At 40.6% G+C, this 14,908-nt stretch overlaps 1 protein-coding gene across 1 annotated transcript in view; it reads right to left on the bottom strand.

Moving 5' to 3' along the window:
• Positions 1 to 228: 228 nt before the first annotated feature.
• Positions 229 to 14,908, bottom strand: part of LOC138954439 (uncharacterized) — a 17,209-nt gene continuing 2,529 nt past the window's right edge. The window contains exons 2-4 of the mRNA XM_070326286.1: positions 14,227 to 14,589; positions 11,860 to 11,937; positions 229 to 7,630 (exon numbers count right to left, since the gene is read on the bottom strand). Of these exons, the coding sequence (XP_070182387.1) occupies positions 7,134 to 7,630; positions 11,860 to 11,937; positions 14,227 to 14,589 (938 nt within the window). The 3' untranslated portion in view covers positions 229 to 7,133. The remainder of the gene's footprint in view (positions 7,631 to 11,859; positions 11,938 to 14,226; positions 14,590 to 14,908) is intronic.

The raw sequence follows: 14,908 nt of genomic DNA, 5'->3' as shown, positions 1-14,908 counted from the left end.
GCTTGAAGGTATTTAAGGCCAAAAAAAAATAGTCTGTTTACGGTAACCCGACCGACCCTATTTTTTTCGCGCGACCCTAGACTTTTTTTTGGGCATTTGGGAAAAAAAAAAAAAAAAAAAAAAAAAAAAAAAACCAGAATAACGTAAAAATATGGTTTTTTGGGAAAAAAAAAAAAAATCCCGACCTACCGACCCTATTTTGTTGGCCTATGTTACCGTAAACAGACCTTTTTCTTTTTGGCCTAACTTCCCGCACACATGATCACCGCCTCATATCTGTCAAGGCATACACATGATCACCGCCTCATATCTGTCAAGGCATACACATGATCACCGCCTCATATCTGTCAAGGCATACACATGGAATAAGAATAGCCTTTCGCGTGGACACATGCAAACACTCAGTGTGTGGCTGAATTCTGTGGAGAATGGGATTTTGTTTTGTTGCCAATTTGATTTAGCCGATTGACACAGGTGTCACTCAGTTACGGGATTCATTCAACAACAAAATGCCCAATCTGTCCTGGAAGCAGCAAGGCTGTTCAATGTGTGGCATGTCTTTAAGTTGAATGTTGCGTTTATCCTGTACAAAAGCCTGCTTAAAGCTGTGGTCTATTTATGACTTTCCGGGGCTACGAGGTTAAAAAATAGGGAAACAATCATGTACAGACTTCTGTACAGCAAACGCTACCCGAAACCCCACCTATACGGCGTGTATGACCTTGAGAGCTTCAGTCAACGCTTGAATTTTGCAGGGATAACATCCGGTTTGCTCTCTCAGAGCTGAGCATATTTGTCGAGAAGGATCCCTATTTTTCAACCTCGTTGCCCCGGAAAGTCATAAATAGACCACAGCTTTAAAACCACCAATTTGAAATACATTTTTAACCTAAAATGTGTGCCAAATAGTCTAAAAAGACGCTGTTTATGGCATAGAACGTTTGAATAAAAGAACCTTGCATCTTTTCTTTGAGTTTCAACAAGTGGGGATATAATTTGTTGACCAAGTTCATTATGTTCGCTTTTGTCTTATAGGTTAAGCGGCAGGCGGTTCCAACCCACTAACCTATTTTTCTTCACCCCCAACAGAGGCTCATTGACACAAGTTATGATATAACCCCTATAACCTTACGTGAGGTTTTTAGGTGAATGATAATCGACGGACGATGCGAGAATAAAGAAAAGTTCATTTGAAGTGTACCACTTAATTTGACGTTGCTTTTTGGCGACAGAAAACTCTTCACAGAAGGAGTCTGAGATCCTCACCCATTCACTTCTGTAGCGGTGTCGTTCAGTGCTTCATAAGCAGTGTAAAATATTTTAAACGGTGCTAACCGTAACTTCAAATTATGTCTGCACTTTGGCGGTGCAAGATACTTCACGGAAGATTTCTACCACTTCTCAAGATGAATGCAATATGTTGAAAGTACAAACCACTCAGGACGAGGATCTTCCTCGCTCTTGGTTCAGTAACAGCAATGTTTTAACGCTTGGAAGCACTTGACTACAGGAAAGAGGCTTTGCCACTTCTTGACAGTTTAATGCAGTGTTTTGACGATAATACCGCTTTATGAATAGGCTTTGGGATACATTTCTAGATTAGAGCGGTGTTTGGATGTCTACGATTTTTGGCAATGTTTAAAGGCTCTATCCTTCATGGTGACAAATATGCCAAGGCTTTTTTTAATTTTAATTGTTAAAGTATGGAATAAGAGTACGTATCCTTTCACTTAAACCCATATGTACTCGATGACTATACACGCTAATTGCTTTACCAACAGCTGGAGACAGACTAAATTAAGTTCCCTGCAAAATATTGTGGTCTAGGACCCCTTAAATGTTGAGATTCATTTTGATCTGGATCGTCCTATTTATAGATTTGGCAACACATGTAACGTTGATGCAAGGGAGAGAACACCGCGGCTTTGTTGACATCCTCACTTTTTCAGAGGCTAGAACAAGCTGTAATGCATGTATTATGGTCCGCGCATGGTGACGTATCGTCATTATATGGTCTTATGGTGCGTTTGACATCGATTGTGGGCAAACTACACTTTGTAAACACGGGAGTGCGTTAGTATGCCTTTAAACCCATACGAAAATTCAATAGTGCGGCTTCATCTTGTACACTGGGATTTTTTTCTAAATCTTCTCTTTTTTGGCTAAATTAATTTAACACATTGACATAATTATATATGTGTGTCAATAACGTAATTGATTAATCAAATTACCAATCCGCACAAAAAGTAGTTTTGGTAATTGTTTAAGTTCACCAGTACTCTAAACTGTATGAAGCCTGAACGGATATGTGGTAGTAAATATGATCCCTTAGGCAAACAGAAATGTACCTTTAAGGGTATTGTAGACTTTTCAATAGACTAAACATAACACAAAAAACTCAGTGCAACGACCAAGATGAAAGCCTTTGGATTCCAACGCCGTTGCGTGCAAACGCTTGTGGAAGATTTTGCCAGTCAAAAGGTTTTACAGGTGCACAAGTTTGTTGGCGTGTTCATCTGTTAGCGGTTATTCTTGGCTTTCCCGCCGACGAGTTCCTACAGCACTGTGGTGCGAGAGATGTTGAAAAGAAAAATAATAACAGCCGCAAGTTCAGCGTCAGCGAAAAGAGAGAGAGGGAGAGAGAGAGAGAGAGAGAGAGAGAGAGAGAGAGAGAGAGAGAGAGAGGGGGGGGGGAGAGAATCAGCAACAACCATCCTTGCACATACATCATCCTTGTCTCCCGGCGTTCAGGTGTGTGTGTGTGTGTGTGTGTGTGTGTGTGTGTGTGCGTGCGTGCGTGCGTGCGTGCGTGCGTGCGTGTGTTTAAATATCACGTACTTTTTTCATTCGTGTTTCACAGAAAGGATACCACTGTTACTCCCTGTACTAAGTGGGAAAAGTGTGGACGTTGAAACCAGATTAAAATCCTGAAACTTCAAACTTGTTGTATATTTGTTAAGCCTTCATTATGTCACTGCATATATTGTCACTGATTTCTCATAACAGCATAATCAGGAAGCAGTGCAATTTGTTGTGAGAATACAACACATTTTCTTCTTCAGTACTCTGTCATGCATGTTGTTGTGGAGTTCAATATTTCTTCTTTGTTTCCTGCGTGGCAATCTAAATGTAATATGTGACCCTCCACCACGAAATGAGTCGCATGTCACCTCGCGCGGTTCTGCGCTAGGCTTAATATAAGTCCGGGGAGTGTCTGGTAACAGTGTGAGGGTCACCTTAGTCACAGGCTTATAACTCAAACAGTTGTTGCTCTTTTCTAAAACGGGTTTCACCACTGGATAGAGCATAAAAAACTCTGTAGGAAAATGTAAAAATATGAAAATCATGCAAAGGTGACAAGCGACTCATTTTGTGGTGGAGGGTCACAATATGACACACATATAAAGAAGAAAAAACCAATCAGCAAGAACAACACAGTTAATGACATTGGTTGGATATTATCTGACGGGTTCGTAACAGACACATTGTAATACAAACTACAGTAGTGTATGTACATAGTTCGCAACTTTGAACAGAAAAGGTCCACGTAAAGTGTTCTTACGTAATTTATAAGTACAACAGTTCTCCACGTTTCTCTCTCGCAAAACCCATGCAATATCTTGCATTCACTGGCGAACGCCTGAAAGTCACAGTCAGATCACAGTTTTATCGAAGGCTATCGAACAAGAGCCTCAGAAGTTTACTTTCACGTCACTTCATCTTGCTGCATCGCAGCAGCGGGAGAAATAACGTTTTCCTTCAATAAATCAAATCTTCTATCTTTCAGAAGACAATCACACTTGACCTACATGTCCACCTATCAGAATCGACCATCTGCCTTCGGACACTCAAGCAAACGCACAAATTCCCATTATAACACTCTGAGTAGATTTACTGTGCTTTCGAACCCAGAGAAGGAATATTTGTGACCCTCCACCACGAAATGAGTCACATGTCACCTTTGCATGATTTTCATATTTTTACATTTTCCTAAAGAGTTTTTTATGCTCTATCCAGTGGTGAAAACCGTTTTAGAAAAGAGCGAAAACTGTTTGAGTTATAAGCCTGTGACTAAGGTGACCCTCACACTGTTACCAGACACTCCCCAGACTTATATTAAGCCTAGCGCAGAACCGCGCGAGGTGACATGCGACTCATTTCGTGGTGGAGGGTCACATTTGACATCGCTTACATCAGCAGATGTTATTATTCTTCAAAGTGACGCGTGAGCCAGCTTAAAATGCCGCAAAGATTTTTTCTTCGCGGTGGTATCCCAGATAAGTCGTCATACAGTCTTGCTAAAAAAATATACGTAGAAATGTCTTTGCGGTGCCCAAACCTCTCTGTGCACGTTGCAACTTGAATGTCACTTTGTTCATATCCTCCGCAGTTCTTTTGAGTTGGAGACATGATGATCGGTGAAGTTTGTTCCCCCTTTCTCCGTCACAGTGGGGCGCAGCACAGCACGCGTGTGCCTGTACAGATTTCCTGTAGCTTAAGGTGTCTCTTTGAATTCCTCTTATCTTTCCTTTATGTTCTTTGTGTGCGCACACGAACAACCAACGTCTCTCTTAATCAATCTTTCCCCCAAGTCTCTGCATAGAACTACAGTGACCTGGTCCATTCGTACACCATCACGCAAAACGACAGTGACATCGTCAATTCTTACACCATCACGCAAAACGACAGTGACATCGTCAATTCTTAAACCATCACACAAAACGACAGTGACATCGTCAATTCTTACACCATCACACAAAACGACAGTGACATCGTCAATTCTTACACCATCACACAAAACGACAGTGACATCGTCAATTCTTAAACCATCACACAAAACGACAGTGACATCGTCAATTCTTAAACCATCACACAAAACGACAGTGACATTGTCAATTCTTGCACCATCACACAAAACACAAACCGAGTTTTCAAAGTATACATGAATTCAATTCTGTGACAGTCGGACTTTTCAGAGAAACCACAGCCTGTGTCTTCAAATTGTACATTCAATTCCGAGTCTTTACAAAGCACACTTGTTCATAGACAGATTAAAATTAACAATTCAAAGAAGCCAATTAAACCGTTAATTACCAGCTGTAAAACATAACATCATTCCTCGAGGTAAAACACGAAGACAATAATCAACCTCAAACAAACTTCGTATGCACAAACTCCACAGAAAAAATCGACCGTATGATTAATCATTCAACAACTCAACAAGAAGAATTTACTGAAGCAAAAGGTCTCCAGAACATAATAGTATCGCCGACTCAATCAGGTCCCTCTCCAAACTTTTTTTGGCCATAAACTTACCTCATCAAATGCACTTCCTGTTTTCAGAAAGCCATTCTCATAGTTACAGCACATCATTAGTTCTGTCTCCAACACTTTTGACATACATTTACAATTTAACAACTTTATCTCCTGTTCGAGTTTCCAAGTACTCATTCGCGTAGCTGTACAACAGTAACACAATCATTACAAAGTAAACATCATCTCCTAATAATTAGAGTGTTTTTTGTCGTTTTGTTTACTATAGTAACACGGTCATTCTCCCTTTCTCTGGGAAAAATCTCATTAACAAAATAGGAAACATTTAGAAATAACCCAACTCACCTTGACAGTCGAGTCTTAATTCTGTGGTACTTAAATCGAATTAAAAACCAATAATGCCAAAATGAGTTCATCCCTCTAAGTAACGAAAGGTGTTCCGAATGGCAGCCTGTATGCATGACACCATTCTAAAACTGACTACTACGTAGAACGTTAGAATTCTCTCTTAACCTTCGCCGGTGGTCGTGGGTCCTTGTGGACCCAGAAGGGTGTTTAATTGCAAATATCTCTTAAACTAGTTGGAATTTTTTTAAAGCTTTTAAGGATGCCTCGGGCACCTCAAAAGCTCTTATGTCCTAAACTTTCAGCCAGAAGTTTTGTTTTTTTTAAAGGTCATTGTGGGGCCGTGCGGACCCATGTTTTTCAAAGAAAAAAATGAGAAGCATGGGTCCGCATGGCCCCACGATGACTTCCGTATGTAGTCGATAACCCGGACGGGCGAAGGTTAATGCTACAAAGCAAAAAGATTATTCGTGTTTTTGAGTCTTAAAAAAAAGTTTTAAGTTACACAGTAACAAAGTCAGACCAGTCTCAAAGTCTTAATGCAGCCAGGTCATTGCTGATAAAACAACTTAAGTCAAACCAAATACATTCCATTTTAAGTTCAAGAGTCGCAAACTAATAAAGGCCTTCTAGACGACAAAGTCGCGCATCTACGAGAAGATTTTCTGATGAAACACATCTACGGTTTGGCAGTAAACCAGTTGCAATTTGATGAAACACATCTACGGTTTGGCAGTAAACCAGTTGCAATATTACTGAGCTTCATTTGATGAAACACACACCATCAGTCAAATAATAAAGGGAGCATCAATTTGGTGAGTCGATCGATCTCACAACTGTCCATAACAAAAAAACACATAACCTGTCCCAAAGTCCATCACCAGAGACGGAACTGTGTCAACATGTTGCAGCATACTGGCCACGAGAGGATCAGCTCCCTCTCTCGTTCAACTCTCAACAACGTGTGACCTACTCGCCAAGCATATGGTCACGTTAAGCCAGCTAAGTGCTGATACTTCACTGTAAGTGAAGTTGTCATTTCTTCGTAACATTTCTATCACAATGTTCGGCACATATTGCGCTTCCTTTCTTTTTTCTTTGGCGTGTTGGTATTGGTATGCAAGTTAACGTCGTTTTGTTTACACCAGAAAAAACAACAACAACAACAGGTTTTTCTGTCTCCACCTTTTGATTAGCATTTGACTTTTTGTCTGCATATTATAATAACACAGGAATTCCAGCTTCCGCTCGTCTCTTGTTTAGTCCAGTGTTCTTCTCCGGCCGTCTGTCTCCCTCCCACAGTTAAGCCGAGTTGTCACTGTTTTCGGCACTGGCCGTCTGTCTCCCTCCCACAGTTAAGCCGAGTTGTCACTGTTTTCGGCACTGGCCGTCTGTCTCCCTCCCACAGTTAAGCCGAGTTGTCACTGTTTTCGGCACTGGCCGTCTGTCTCCCTCCCACAGTTAAGCCGAGTTGTCACTGTTTTCGGCACTGGCCGTCTGTCTCCCTCCCACAGTTAAGCCGAGTTGTCACTGTTTTCGGCACTGGTCGACTTCTTGGCTTTCTTATCCTTTCGCTTCTTCTTGCCTTTCCTGCCCTTTTTGCCCTTTTTGCCCTTCTTACGCCTCTTCTTGCCCTTGCCCTTTTTCTTGTCGTCAGTGGCATCGTCCTCGGGGTCGACGCCGAGCCCCGTGCCTTGCAAGATGCCCAGGCAGGCCGTGTGCTTGCGTATGGCTCGCAGCGCCTTTTTGAACTCCGGGTCCCTCTTGGCGAACTCGATGACGTAGGTGATGTAGTACTGGTCGTCTCGCTTGTTGCCGAAGATGAGGTACCTGGACTTGTCGTTGTTGACCAGCTCGCACGTGCAGCCCTCCCTCCCGTCCAGCAGGGGCACCATGGCCTTCTCCTCCTTGCGCGAGATGGCCCCCTTCTTGAAGTTCTTGCGGCTCTTCTTCAGCACCAGGGCCTGGTGGCTGTCGCGAGCTTCCAAGCTCTTCACCTTCACGCGCAGGACTGAAACAGTGGGCAGAGGTAACGGGGGTGAGTGGAGAGCAGGTTTGTTTGGTTGAGGTGATACTGTTACTGGGCCACACCCACTGTATGAAGGAAGAGGAGTAAAAAATAACAACAGAGAAAGATCCGCATGAAGGAAGAAAGAGGGGGGAAGAAAACAGAGACGAATTCGCCAGAAAGCCCCACCACCACCCCCCCCCCACCCCCCCACCCCCCCGCACCCCCACCCCTCTCGCCTTCCTCCAACCAAAAAACAAAAGTCAGATCAATAGTACCCCTTTAACACTGGCGCTTAAAGAGAGAGAGAGAGAGAGAGAGAGAGAGAGAGAGAGAGAGAGAGAGAGTGAGAGGGGAGAGAGATAAAGAGAGAGAAAGAGAGAGAGAGAGAGAGACAGAGAGAGAGAGAGAGAGAGAGAGAGAGAGAGAGTGAGAGAGAGAGGTTGTTGTACTTCAAACCTGACAGGAACTGTCCTCGCCTAAAACCTGTTTTAAATTACTTTGAATAAAAATGAATGTTTGGTTTTTATTTTGTTTTATTTTGTTTTATTTTATTTTATTGTATTTTAGTCGGAATAATGATACATGTATTCTTCACCTGGAAAATATTACACATTTCCATCTAAAGATACCTTCAATTTTTGTGGGTCATTTTTTTCTCTCCTATTTTTACATTTAGTCAAGTTTTGACTAAATGTTTTAACATAGACTGGGAATCGAGACGAGGGTGGTGATGTATGTGTGTGTGTGTGTATGTGTGTGCGTGTAGAACGATTCAGAGAAAACTACTGGACCGATCTTCATGAAACTTCACATGAGAGTTTCTGGGTATGATATCCCCAGACACTTTTTTTTAATAAATATCTTCGATGACGTCATATCCGGCTTTTAGTGAAAGTTGAGGCCGCACTGTCACGCCCTCATTTTTCTACCAAATTGATTGACATTTTGGTCAGGCAATCTTCGACGAAGTCCGGACAATGGGATTGCATTTGAGCTTGGAATCTTAAATATTAGTTAATTAGTTTGCTCATTAAAAGTTGTCATTAAAATCGAATTGTCCGTTACAGATTAAAAAAATTATTGCATTGTATTTTTCATCTTCTCCTAAATCCAAAAATATATAGATATGTCATGTTTACTCTAACAAGAGGCGAAGCCTTCAAGGCTCACGTAAGAAATCGACAAACAGTAACACAAACTCAATCACTCCGTCACACATACACACACACACACACACACACACACACACACACACACACACACACACACACACACACACACACACACACACACACACACACACACAGTAAGCATAGGTGAAACTATGCAAGAAAGCGAGACCCTGGATCTGCCAAGAAGTCTCGGCCCGCTCACAATAACAATGACCGAGACTTTCAGTAATTCCTTTGCGTGACGTCTAACCCTCTTACGTCATAATGTGACGTCTTCAAATAGTTTCTATCACACACGTCGAACACTTTTGACCGAGACTGACGTAATCCATAGACTCGGAAATGTTAAAGTTTCTACCACAGACATACACACGCACGCACGCACATACGCACGCACGCACAGACAGACAAAGTTACGATCGCATAGGCTACACTTACGTGAGCCAAAAATGTGCTCAGAATGAAAGCAAATAGGTTCAGTAAGTATCACGGTCGCATGCTTCGCGGAGACGAGCCTGACCCGCCTCGGTCTTCGGGTTAGCCGAGACTATCTGAAGGTAGTCTCGGCGATGACTGGTTTCTGTTTGGTTAATGATCTTTATAGTTTAATAACGACTGACAAAATGTTTTTATGTCGCTTCACGCGACTTTTTTATATTTGGTAAAATCATCCAAAACAGCATGAAACTAGTTCACAAAGTTCGAAGAAATCTGAAGAATTTGACAAAATAATTAACATGAATACTCCGGTACAGTAAATTCATCAAATGATAAAGTGTAATATTCAGGTTAAGATCTTTACTAGAAATTAGATGAATTTGACACATTTACTTAGATTATTTTGTTCAGTTTAGAAAATTCAGCAACAATCTCCATGCAAAATACACACATTTCCAATGAAACTGTAGAGGTAATTGACAAATGTCCTAGAAATTTCAAGAATGTAACATATTTACTGACACTTATCTCCCTAAATAAATTCTTAAAAATGAAGGATACAAAATCAAAATTGAAAAATATTTGTGAAAAAATAGTTATTTGACAAATTTTTCTGTTAAGTGAATTTGGTGTGTCAGAACCAAAATCTGAAGGTATTCGGTTAAAGTCATGCTCAAATTAAAAAACAATTTCTTTTTGTCAATCTGTTAAAATCAGAATGCAAAATTATGAAAAATTACATTTGTTTTATTTGAGGAATTTGACAAATTTACTGAAACTGATTTTTTTATCCCCGAGTACGCAGTACTAGGGTCCAACAGACTTTAATTGTGTGTGTCTGTCTCGACTTAACGGCTTATTGCTGGGAAACTACTGGGCGCAGTTCTTTCAAAAGTTGATACACTAACTTGATAATAGGTCCGATTGATCGTATTAAAACTTCATAATGTTACCTGGGACCTAAATGCGAAATAAATCACAAAAGCCACTCTTAACGGTGGGAGTTTTTGCGGTGGGAGGCTGGTCGCTTTGCGAACAGCCTGAACTAAAGGGAAGACTTGGGCGGCGAACACGTCACGCAGTGACGAGAAAAGCATGATTTGCAAGCCAGACAACGGGTGGGGAAATGGTCTCCGCAAAGAAATTACAATGCAGGGTTTGGTCTCGGTGAAAGAGAGACAGAGAGCACGAGAGAGTCTGTGGCCAAAGTGATCCGGGTTCGATTCCCGGCATGGGCGGTCTATTTTTTTTATTTTTTTTATTCTTGTTTACTATTGTTTATTATGAACGTTTTAATGTTTTATTTTACTCTAATAGTTTTTTTTAATTGTGTAAATAAATAAATAATTTTTTTATTTTTATTTTTTAATCCAAGTGATCCGGGTTCGATTCCCGGCATGGGCGGTCAAATTTTTTTTTTTTTAATTCTTGTTTACTATTGTTTATTATGAACGTTTTAATGTTTTATTTTACTCTAATAATTTTTTTAATTGTGTAAAATAAATAAATAATTTTTTTTTTAAATCCACGTGCACAAGACAAAAACTTTCATACTGGGGGAGCGAGCCAGTCTGAAGAGTACTCGGGTCCAGCGCCAGCGTTTTTTATTGTTCAGTAAATTCACCAAAAAAGTGGCATGCAATTTCGGGAAATTTACACATTTCCTAGAGTTTTTAGGAAATTTATAAAAAAAAACGAGAGAAACAGGAAATTTACAAGTTTACAGAAATGTTCAAGAATTTCGTAAATTTCCTTGTTTTGACAATTTACTGTAACATATATACTGTTCGGTTTCAATTAAATATCAGCTATGTTGTCATAACTTGATTTTCATCCATACGCATTTAAAAATAAAGTACAGACATAGCAAAACCTGAATATATATATGTAACTATGTAATTTTAATACAAGGTCTTATGCCAGTAGATTATTTTCCTCTGAACATTATGAATGAACGATTATTACGTAATTGCAATAATAGTATTTATTATTTGTCGCAATTATGATAGTGATGATGAAAATAATAAGAACAATAATAAGAATAACAAGTAAAATATTAACAGTGGTAATGGTAATAAAAAAAAGTAATAATGATAACAACTTCTGCAAGTAAATAGTGATTATCACAAACACACACAAAGAATTATTGACAGGGTATTGTATTAGTGCCATTGTAGTTAATGTTAATAATACGTAATTATTAAAAAGTTAGGTAAAAACAATTTTAGTCACTAAAAGGAAAAATTAAACGGTGTCAAAGTCATACAAGTTAGAAATCTACCAAAATATCGCCAAAAATTAAAAATGTCAGCATTAATACAACATACAGGCGTTAAATCTAAACAGACAACAAAACCCAGCTAAAATAATCAAGTCAAGTAACTTGTATTAGTGAAGCTGTAGATTTCGGTAAAAAGATACAGCTACGAAACTAACAAATCAAAGGTACATCAGAAATACTAAACTAACGAATCGACCAACATACGACAAAGGTAACGTGGGCATGGTGGCGGTTGCATAAACGGTTGGATACTAGAACAATACAAGGGGGGAAACAACAACACCGGCTTGTGCATCCAACAGGAGTGAAGATCTGCAAACGGATCACACGCCTCTTACCGAAATCTGCCAGGCAGTAGTTTTCCACCATGGTGTTGTATTTGAGTGGCATCCTGCACGCGTTACACACACCGTCGTCTGCAACACAGAAGTAAAAGTGTTGTTGTTGTTGTTGTTGTTGTTGTTGTTGTTGTTGTTGTTGTTGTTGTTGTTTGTTGTTGTTGTAAGACTTGGTGGGATTTTAGTTTTCAATGTGTGTGTGATTATATACATATATATATATATTTACATATAATATATACATATAATCATGTATATATATGTGTGTGTGTGTGTGTGTGTGTGTGTGTGTGTGTGTGTGTGTGTGTGTGTGTGTGTGTGTGTGTGTTTGTGTGTGCAAGATTATGTGTGTGTGTGCTCTATGTTTTGATCCTTTTGGTTTTTGATTTGCTTTCAGTCTGCATAGACTTCCCGTGGGACTGAGGGCTGTAGGTCATGAAGTGATTCAAGTGTGATTTGTGTAATAATAATATGCAACGTTGTTTCAATGTTTGTCCGCGTGCATATAATTTATGTCTGTTTCGCAAGCTGAGTCCTTGTAAGCCTGGCTAAAATGTCGTGTCTAGTATGCCCATTTGCCTGTCCTTCCTTTTCTCTGAATGGCTGTCTGTCTTTATCTTTGTATTTGCCAATCTTACAGTTTGTCGACCCGTCTGTCAATTTATAAGTATCCCTCGGTTAATCGAATGTGTTTCCTTATAAATAAATGTATGGCCGTTTACAGGTACCAATGGTACAGGAGGTATAATACTTAACTGCGTTCGAATCCTACGATGTTTTATTTTTTTTTATATGGGATATTAATATAGCGCTTGACGTTCTCTAAGCGCTTTACATATTAATTTCTGCCGTGTGAGATGGAATTTTGTACACAATAATTATATCACGCATTCACATCGGCCAATAAATCTCAAGCCATTACGGCGAATATTTACTTTTCACGGCCTATTATTCCAAGTCACACGGGTATTTGGTGGAAATGTTGTATCTATGCCTATACATGTTTGCCAGGAAAGACTCTTTTGTCAATCGTGGGATCTTTAACGTGCATACCCCAATGTTGGGTACAAAAGAGTTCAAGTGTGAGCTAGGTAGATTACTTTTTCCTTCAGTTGATCCTTTCAGGATGTCTTCTCGCGATTAAGAGTGCAGTTGTTCTGGCATACATCCCTTTCCCCTGTACAGTACAATCATTTAAGAAAGAAAAAAAGAAAAGAAAAAAAGAAAACACCAAAGAGAAAAAAAAGCTAAATTTTGAAAAATAAAAAAGAAATAAAAAAAATCATTCCAGACTTCCTCCTATTTGAAACCATGCTTTTTTCACAATTTCTGTTCAATACCTGTGTACATTTACCTCCGTTTTAAGACCTGAATTTCTCTGATTTTTCTAGGTTGAAAAGGGGGGTTCCACTGTATAACATCTTTGAGGTCGAGTTATTGGAAAACGATTTCGAGCAATCGATCTCTCATTGTGTTCAGTTCTCTTCACTGCTAAGTCGCACTCTTCTTGTTGCCTCGCCTGTATACTTCGTGTTTGTCTATTGTCTTCCTATCCCGTCTACGTCTCTTCCTCTTAACATGCTAGCCAGACCCTAGGCTTCCTCTATGGTGAGATATTTCAATTGCATCTTGCAGGCAATAGACACTAAATCGACAACTTCTGCAGAACAACTATAAAGGATTTTAAGTCTTAATCTTTGACCTCGTGCCTATCTTCCTCATCACCCCCCCCCCCCCCCCCCCCCTCACCAATTTTCCAATTTGCTGATATATTTCAATGGCACCTTTTAGGCAGTAGTGCGTGCGCCGTCAATTGCAACTCTCAATAACGAGGTTTTGATTTTTTACTTATGACTCCTCCAGAATCTTCGCTCCCTCCTTTTGCTGCCAACCAGTTTTAACTTATCTAATCAGAGGCTGTGGCTTAGGTTTTGTGTGTGCAAGACATGGGCAGTATAAGTCCCTCGCCTTTATCCTTTTCGGTCTTTTTCTCTATGTCTACCATGGGCAGTATAAGTCCCTCGCCTTTCTCCTTTTCGGTCTTTGTCTCTATGTCTACCATGGGCAGTATAAGTCCCTAACCTTTGTCCTTTTCGGTCTTTGTCTCTATGTCTACCATGGGCAGTATAAGTCCCTCGCCTTTGTCCTTTTCGGTCTTTTTCTCTATGTCTACCATGGGCAGTATAAGTCCCTAACCTTTGTCCTTTTCGGTCTTTGTCTCTATGTCTACCATGGGCAGTATAAGTCCCTAACCTTTGTCCTTTTCGGTCTTTGTCTCTATGTCTACCATGGGCAGTATAAGTCCCTAACCTTTGTCCTTTTCGGTCTTTGTCTCTATGTCTACCATGGGCAGTATAAGTCCCTCACCTTTATCCTTTTCGGTGTTTTTCTCTATGTCCCCAGCAGATAGCTCCTGTATGATAGTATTGCAGACGTTGCCCTTGCGGATGTCTTTGAAGGCCTTGCGGAAGTCCTTGTCCTTGCGCTGGAACTCCACCACGTAGTTGACGACCAGGTCCTCCCCCCGGTGAGCCCCCATCAGCAGGTAGCGCTTGGAGGTGTCCGTGATGGCGTCACACTGACAGCTGGAACCCTGCACGATGAGTGGTGTCATCCCGGAGCGTTCCTTCTTGGTGATGTTCTCTTTCTTGTAGTAGCGCTTGCTCTTCTTCAGCACGAGAGCCTGGTCCTGCCCGCGTGACTCTTTGCTTTCGATCTTCACGCGAGACACTGACAGGTAGAGCACAGAGTGAAAGACACTGACAGGTAGAACACAGAGTGAAAGACACTGACAGGTAGAGCACAGAGTGAAAGACACTGACAGGTAGAGCACAGAGTGAAAGACACTGACAGGTAGAGCACAGAGTGAAAGACACTGACAGGTAGAGCACAGAGTGAAAGACACTGACAGGTAGAGTTCAGAGTGAAAGACACTGACAGGTAGAGCACAGAGTGAAAGACACTGACAGGTAGAGCACAGAGTGAAAGACACTGACAGGTAGAGCACAAGCACATAGTGAAAGACACTGACAGGTAGAGCACAGAGTGA

This window comes from Littorina saxatilis, unplaced genomic scaffold (genome assembly GCF_037325665.1).
Source record: "Littorina saxatilis isolate snail1 unplaced genomic scaffold, US_GU_Lsax_2.0 scaffold_1110, whole genome shotgun sequence".
Lineage (NCBI taxonomy): Eukaryota > Metazoa > Mollusca > Gastropoda > Littorinimorpha > Littorinidae > Littorina > Littorina saxatilis.
This window is presented reverse-complemented; position numbering and strand designations above follow the sequence as displayed.